This window comes from Anomaloglossus baeobatrachus, chromosome 9, assembly GCF_048569485.1.
Source record: "Anomaloglossus baeobatrachus isolate aAnoBae1 chromosome 9, aAnoBae1.hap1, whole genome shotgun sequence".
Lineage (NCBI taxonomy): Eukaryota > Metazoa > Chordata > Amphibia > Anura > Aromobatidae > Anomaloglossus > Anomaloglossus baeobatrachus.
Genome location: NC_134361.1, coordinates 41,693,208 through 41,701,421, shown reverse-complemented (window position 1 = coordinate 41,701,421; position 8,214 = coordinate 41,693,208). Strand labels below are relative to the sequence as shown.

General features: G+C 47.1%; 1 protein-coding gene across 1 annotated transcript; it reads left to right on the top strand.

The window, feature by feature from the left end:
- Positions 1-2,428: 2,428 nt before the first annotated feature.
- LOC142251803 (uncharacterized) lies at positions 2,429-3,790 on the top strand. Its single transcript, XM_075324852.1, has one exon. It carries the CDS (start codon positions 2,429-2,431, stop codon positions 3,788-3,790), a length of 1,362 nt encoding a protein of 453 aa, XP_075180967.1.
- The last annotated feature ends 4,424 nt before the right edge of the window (positions 3,791-8,214 follow it).

The following is an 8,214-nucleotide window of genomic DNA, read 5'->3' as shown; positions in this document are numbered from 1 at the left end:
ATTGCTATCCGTCTCTCTGTCTGTCTCACGTTTTGTCTCTCTGTCTCTGTCTCTATCGCTATCTGTCTCTCTTTGTCTCTCTCTGTCTCTATCGCTATCTGTCTCTCTCTTTGTTTCTCTCTCTGTCTCTATCGCTATCCGTCTCTCTCTTTGTTTCTCTCTCTGTCTCTATCGCTATCCGTCTCTCTCTTTGTTTCTCTCTCTGTCTCTCTCGCTATCCGTCTCTCTTTGTCTCTCTCTCTATCTCTATCGCTATCCGTCTCTCTGTCTGTCTCTCTGTCTGTCTTTCTGTCTCTGTCTCTCTCTTTGTCTCTCTCTGTTTCTCTGTCTGTCTCTGTTACTATCTCTCTCTGTCTTTCTCTTTGTCTCTCTCTCTTTGTCTCTGTCTGTCTGTCTCTCTCTGTCTTTCTCTCTTTGTCTCTCTGTCTTTCTCTCTCTGTCTCTCTCTTTGTCTGTCTCACTTTTTGTCTCTCTGTCTGTCTCTATTGCTATCTGTCTCTCTGTCTCTCTTTCTCTCTCTCTTTATCTCTCTCTGTCTCTTTGTCTCTCTCTGTCTCTTTGTCTCTCTGTCTCTCTCATTGTCTCTCTGTCTGTCTCTATTGCTATCTGTCTCTCTCTGTCTTTTTGTCTCTCTCTGTCTCTATTGCTATCTGTCTCTCTGTCTCTCTTTCTCTCTCTCTTTGTCTCTCTCTGTCTCTTTGTCTCTCTCTTTGTCTCTCTGTCTGTCTCTATTGCTATCTGTCTCTCTCTGTCTCTCTCTTTGTCTCTCTCTGTCTTTTTGTCTCTCTCTGTCTCTATTGCTATCCGGCTCTCTGTCTGTCTCACTTTTTGTCTCTCTGTCTCTGTCTGTCTCTATCGCTATCTGTCTCTCCTTGTCTCTCTCTGTCTCTACTGCTATCCGTCTCTCTGTCTGTCTCACTTTTTGTCTCTCTGTCTGTCTCTATCACTATCTGTCTCTCTCTCTTTGACTCTCTCGGTCTCTTTGTCTGTCTCTCTCTTTGTCTCTCTGTCTGTCTCTATTGCTATCTGTCTCTCTGTTTCTCTCTCTCTTTGTCTCTCTCTGTCTCTCTTTGTCTCTCTCGGTCTCTATTGCTATCCACCTCTCTGTCTGTCTCACTTTTTGTCTCTCTGTCTATCTCTATCGCTATCTGTCTCTCTCTCTTTGACTCTTTCTGTCTTTCTCTTTGTCTCTCTCTGTCTCTTTGTCTGTCTCTCTCTTTGTCTCTCTGTCTGTCTCTATTGCTATCTGTCTCTCTGTCTCTCTCTTTGTCTCTCTGTCTGTCTCTATTGCTATCTGTCTCTCTGTTTCTCTCTCTCTTTGTCTCTCTCTGTCCTTTTGTCTCTCTCGGTCTCTATTGCTATCCGTCTGTCTGTCTCACTTTTTGTCTCTCTGTCTCTGTCTGTCTTTATCGCTATCTGTCTCTCTTTGTCTCTCTCTGTCTCTATTGCTATCCGTCTGTCTGTTTCTCTCTGTCTATCGCTAGCCGTCTCTCTCTCTGTGTCTCTCTTTGTCTCTGTCTGTCTCTATCGCTATCCGTCTCTGTCTCTTTGTCTCTCTATCCGTCTCTCCACCAAAATCATAATATCTGACACATAAGCTTCTTATACTAACAATGTCCTTCATTGCCTATAGTGAAAAATCAGACGTAAGCAGGTTTTTTGGCGAATAACTGTAAAGCACAGATGCACGGGGTTACATTTTCCCCTGAAAACATAGTCTATGACGTTCCATGAGTCACATAGAGTGTCTGTGCAAAATTCTGTGATTGTAAATTCAACGGTGCGGATTCCTTTACCGGACATACATATACATACATATATACACTCAGCTTTTTATATATATATATATATATATATATATAGATATATATATATATATATATATATATATATATATATATATATATATCTATATATATATATATATATATATATATGGAGAACTATACTACATTTCTAATTGGAGATATTTGCTAATATTATTATTAGATCTGCTACATATTAGGATAGGATCTTAGAAATGGGAATACCCCTTCAATGCTATGTCAGTAAAACAATGACATCCCCCTAAAACCCCCGCTTCATTCTGTTATCAATGACTTTCACCGATTGTTCTCTCCCGGTGCTTGCTGCCACTGGTTTACACTGTGTAATGTTTGTATCTCCACAGATAAGACTGTAAAGAGGAAGAGCTCCGTGAAAATAACAGAACCGAGATTCCTGCAGAAATAACTCACGGGACTACTTTTTAAAGGCGCCCAACTATAATGCGGAGGAATACTGTTTAGAATCTAGAGAATAAAAGTTCTCGATGCGCAGTGATATCGCTGCGCTCAACGCGTTGCCTAGAGCCAGACAGCGCCCACTGTGTTCTGATTGGTGACGTTTATTCATAGTAGGAGGGAATCTCCGTGTAACGGTGGCTGTGATGGGACAAAACTATTCAGATCGCGCAGCGAAGGCTGCTGTAGGTTTCTCCGCTGGCGGAGAGTGGAAGAAGCGCCTCCGAGTGCGAAGGAGGCGGAGAAGAGAAGACAAAAGCCCGGCTGAGGAGCTCGCTTGTCCGGAAAAGGGCAGGAGGCAGCCGCCTAATAGAAGAAAGCAGAAACTAAGTCTACAGCAGCCTGAACTAGAAGGGAAACCATCAGCAAGTCTCATCCAGGAAAGGTCTGATGCTGGCAGCAGCGCTGCACCCAGTACAGTGCAGAGTGTAACTGGTAATAGGCTTAGAGGCAGCGCAGCACAGAGTATTTCAGCAGATTGTGGATCATTGGACTTGGGTCCATTGTCTGCTGACCAGGGCACAGCGCCGGGCACACCTGACATGAGACTGGATGGGCAGGGTGGGCGGCTCAGAAGGGATATGTCCAAGTGCAATGCCGCCAAGCCCGGTCCGGCCACCGCCAAAGAAAGATCATGGTTGGAAGATGGGAAGAAGACGGTCTTGGGGTCACCTGCTGACGGTTTCCGCATATCGGAGGGCACAGAACGGACCCTAGAGGGTACCGGGCGGACGGATGCAACTGGCGGCCAAGGGTTGGACACTTTGGACCACGTGGATGGTAACTGTAGAGAGAACGGAGTCCATCACCCCATAGAGGGGGAACAAACTTCCAGAAGACCCCTTTGTGAAGCCACCACGACCCAGAGCGGAGGGGTTTTATCGCACGTCACCATCTCTGTTGTGCCCCCGGATGGGAACATGGGATCGAACCATCACCCTCATCGTTGTCCCATTGAGGAACTGTGGACTACTGACTCTGGAATCGGTGGCCCTAAATTAACCATTACTCCCCCGGATACAGACTGCCCCCCCAAAACCGCGCAGAGTGGCGATTCTCTGTTAAACCGAAGGGGACCCCCTTTTATTCTGAACTCTGACACCCACAGCTATGCCATCCCGAGACTTATTGTCACCCGAGATGTCAGTCCCAAGCGCTGCCTGCCCCCGTCTCTGTCTCCCCAGTTCCTAGAAACGGGGTTCAGCCTTGACGTCCCCCTCTCGGGTGAGGCCGAGTCGCCTTGCTCGGACAGTGGCTGCGGAGGGTCCCCGGTGCCTTCCCTTTTTCTACGCAAGTTGTCCAGCTCCTCCGGTCTCTCCTCGGCTTCATCCTTTGAGGAGTCTGAAGACGACTTCATCGGCAGCGATTTGGAGCCCAGTGGATCAATGGTCTGCGGTGCTGAGGAGCACGGAGCATCCGTAAGTTCAGAGCGGAGGTTTTATGGGGGAGACATTGATTATCTTTGGCTCTTTAGCAGCTTCTCAACTACAACTCCCAGCATGCCCTGACAGCCTGCGGTTATCCGGTCGTGCTGGGAGTTGTAGTTTTGAATCTAGCAGCTGACCGATGGAACATAGATATTTACGCTGCTACGATGCAATGATTTGTCACACGCCGCAGTGTCATCTGCATGTTGCCTGACCAAAGCCGTAGGATGAGGACTGACGGTGAGTAGATAAGATGGTCACATGAGCTCTGACTATCATTCATCTTCTGTTGCCATAAGGAAACCTGGTAACCTGAGCCGAAAGTGGCTCGTGCCTTAGAGATCTGATCGGCCCTATCAGATTTCCACCATCCCCAATTTTCATTGCTTTTTTGTCGTGTGCACGTGCAAAGTTTTATGTTGTGAGTAATGATGAGCGGGCACTACCATGCTCAGGTGCTCAGTACTGGTAACTAGTGATGAGCGAGCACTACCATGCTCGGGTGCTCAGTACTTGTAACTAGTGATGAGCGGGCACTACCATGCTCAGGTGCTCAGTACTGGTAACTAGTGATGAGCGGGCACTACCATGCTCAGGTGCTCGGTACTCGTAACTAGTGATGAGCGGGCACTACCATGCTCAGGAGCTCAGTACTAGTAACTAGTGATGAGCGGGCACTACCATGCTCAGGAGCTCAGTACTAGTAACTAGTGATGAGCGGGCACTACCATGCTCAGGTGCTCAGTACTGGTAACTAGTGATGAGCGGGCATTACCATGCTCAGGAGCTCAGTACTGGTAACTAGTGATGAGCGGGCACTACCATGCTCAGGAGCTCAGTACTAGTAACTAGTGATGAGCGGCCACTACCATGCTCAGGAGCTCAGTACTGGTAACTAGTGATGAGCGGGCACTACCATGCTCGGGTGCTCTGTACTTGCCTGCTCATCACTAGTTCCGAGTACTGAGCACCCGAGCATGGTAGTGCCCGCTCATCACTAGTTACGAGTACTGAGCACCCGAGCATGGTAGTGCCCGCTCATCACTAGTTACGAATACTGAGCACCCGAGCATGGTAGTGCCCGCTCATCACTAGTTACGAGTACTGAGCACCCGAGCATGGTAGTGCCCACTCATCACTAGTTACGAGTACTGAGCACCCGAGCATGGTAGTGCCCACTCATCACTAGTTACGAGTACTGAGCACCCGAGCATGGTAGTGCTCGCTCATCACTAATTACACTTACATGCTCGGGTGCTCGTAACTAGTGATGAGTGGGCACTACCATGCTCGGTACTCTTAACCAGCAGTCAAACACTCGGACGGGCTCAACTCGTGTATTGACTATAATGGAAGTCAACGGAAAACTCGAACATTTTTCCAGAAGAGTTCCCCATTGACTTCCATTATACTAAGGTACTCTAGTTGCGCCCATCTGAGCATCCAACTGCTGGTTACGAGACTCGAGCCCCTGAGCATGGTAGTGCCCGCTCATCACTAGGTACGAGTATAGACCACCAGAGCATGGTAGTGCCCGCTCATCACTAGGTACGAGTATAGACCACCAGAGCATGGTAGTGCCCGCTCATCACTAGGTACGAGTATAGACCACCCGAGCATGGTAGTGCCCGCTCATCACTAGGTACGAGTATAGACCACCAGAGCATGGTAGTGCCCGCTCATCACTAGGTACGAGTATAGACCACCAGAGCATGGTAGTGCCCGCTCATCACTAGGTACGAGTATAGACCACCCGAGCATGGTAGTGCCCGCTCATCACTAGGTACGAGTATAGACCACCAGAGCATGGTAGTGCCCGCTCATCACTAGGTACGAGTATAGACCACCAGAGCATGGTAGTGCCCGCTCATCACTAGGTACGAGTATAGACCACCAGAGCATGGTAGTGCCCGCTCATCACTAGGTACGAGTATAGACCACCAGAGCATGGTAGTGCCCGCTCATCACTAGGTACGAGTATAGACCACCAGAGCATGGTAGTGCCCGCTCATCACTAGTTGTGACGTGTCATGGTGAATTGTCAGTTGTTGAGGAGGTTTCAGTACTTCTAGCCGGGAGGTGCGGCGCTCTTCGGTATGGCTGCCATCACTGCCACCTTCATAGTGAGGCTCTTTGTCCTCCAGGCATCAGACGTTCTTTATTTTCTAGTAATCTGCAGATTCTCGGAATGCCAGGGATGCGCTGACGGCCATAGGGTGATAAGTGCTTCATTGCTTTTTGTAAGCTAAAATCAGGAATGAAACCTACAGGCTAAATCCAGATGGATCAGCCCCAAAGTTACCAGGTCCCGGAGCCTCTGCAACTTTCAAGTTGCTTGTAAACAGTAACTTGATTTTCCTTGGAAGGGAAGGAGGGGATTAATTCTTTCATATGCAAAACCTTGCAAACTAATGGTTTTGCAGGTGAGAGAGCTATTTCCTTGCAAAATAAAATGACCCCCCCCCCCCACTAGCCTCTGTTGTTTTTTGGCTGCACAATGGCTGCTCTTATTAGCTCTACCAATGATAATTGAAAGTTCACACCTGCTCTGTGTACTGGAGCTGCTCATGGTCTTTAGACTGCGGTTAGTTGCCTGTGGATGTTTTAACAATTGTAGACCACTGTTTGGCTCCAGCAAAGTAGAGAAAATGGGCGTCATTTGCTCATCGAGCTCATGTGGAGTCACCTCTACGGGATCTCCTCTGTGGGGGGGGGGGGGGGGGGGGGTGTGATCCATTATATTGGGGCAGAACAGGGGACTGTGCCACTAAACCTGTGTAGAGACTCCAAAGATCATTTTGCTCTTTCAATCCAATTTTCCCCTTTGCTTCCCATCATATGATTCATTTGGATTCCCTATTTTAACATCAGTTTATGGCAATATTTTCTTTCTTTCTTTCCTTCCTTCCTTCCTTCCTTCCTTCCTTCCTTCCTTCCTTCCTTCCCTTCTTTCTTTTCTTTTTTTTCCTTTCTTTTCTTTCCTTTCCTTCCCTTCTTTCTTTCCTTCCCTTCTTTCTTTCTTCCTTCTTTCTTTCCTTCCCTTCTTCTTTCCTTCCCTTCTTTCTTTCCTTCCCTTCTTTCTTTCCTTCCTTCTTTCTTTCCTTCCTTCTTTCTTTCCTTCCCTTTCCTTCCCTTCTTTCTTCCTTCCCTTCTTTCTTCTTCTTCCCTTTCCTTCCCTTTCCTTCCCTTCTTTCTTTCCTTCCCTTTCCTTCCCCTTCTTTCTTTCCTTCCTTTCTTCCTTCTTTCTTTCCTTCCCTTTCCTTCCCTTCTTTCTTTCCTTCCCTTCTTTCTTTCTTTCCTTCCCTTTCCTTCCTTCTTTCTTTCCTTCCCTTCTTTCTTTCCTTCCCTTCTTTCTTTCCTTCCCTTCTTTCTTTCCTTCCCTTCTTTCTTTCCTTCCCTTCTTTCTTTCCTTCCCTTCTTTCTTTCCTTCCTTCTTTCTTTCCTTCCCTTCTTTCTTTCCTTCCCTTCTTTCTTTCCTTCCTTCTTTCTTTCCTTCCCTTCTTTCTTTCCTTCCCTTCTTTCTTTCCTTCCTTCCTTTCTTTCCTTCCCTTCCTTTCTTTCCTTCCCTTCCTTTCTTTCCTTCCCTTCCTTTCTTTCTTCCCTTCCTTTCTTTCCTTCCCTTCCTTTCTTTCCTTCCCTTCCCTTCCTTTCTTCCCTTCCCTTCCTTTCTTCCCTTCCCTTCCTTTCTTTCCCTTCCCTTCCTTTCTTTCCTTCCCTTCCTTTCTTTCCTTCCTTCCTTTCTTTCCTTCCCTTCCTTCTTCCTTCTTCCTTTCTTCCTTCCTTCCTTTCTTTCCTTCCCTTCCTTTCTTTCCTTCCCTTCCTTTCTTTCCTTCCCTTCCTTTCTTTCCTTCCCTTCCTTTCTTTCCTTCCCTTCCTTTCTTTCCTTCCCTTCCTTTCTTTCCTTCCCTTCCTTTCTTTCCTTCCCTTCCTTTCTTTCCTTCCCTCCTTTCTTTCCTTCCCTTCCTTTCTTTCCTTCCCTTCCTTTCTTTCCTTCCCTTCCTTTCTTTCCTTCCCTTCCTTTCTTTCCTTCCCTTCCTTTCTTTCCTTCCCTTCCTTTCTTTCCTTCCCTTCCTTTCTTTCCTTCCCTTCCTTTCTTTCCTTCCTTCCTTTCTTTCCTTCCCTTCCTTCTTTCCTTCCCTTCCTTTCTTTCCTTCCCTTCCTTTCTTTCCTTCCCTTCCTTTCTTTCCTTCCCTCCTTTCTTTCCTTCCCTTCCTTTCTTTCCTTCCCTTCCTTTCTTTCCTTCATTCCTTCCTGCAGTAGTGTGAACAGAACTTATAGGGCCCCATAAACATTACAATGAAGTTTATGAAACTGACCACAACAAATAATCATCGGGTGAAATTTAAGAAAGAACGATCGTTCAAGTCGACTGGTGATATTATCAGTTGGAAAGACGCTAGGAAGATTATGTATGGCCAAGTTCCGATATGGCCACTTTGGCGGACGGTTTAAGTTCCGATATGGCCCGTCGGTGAAACAATCTTCAGTTGTAACGCCTGCCTGGA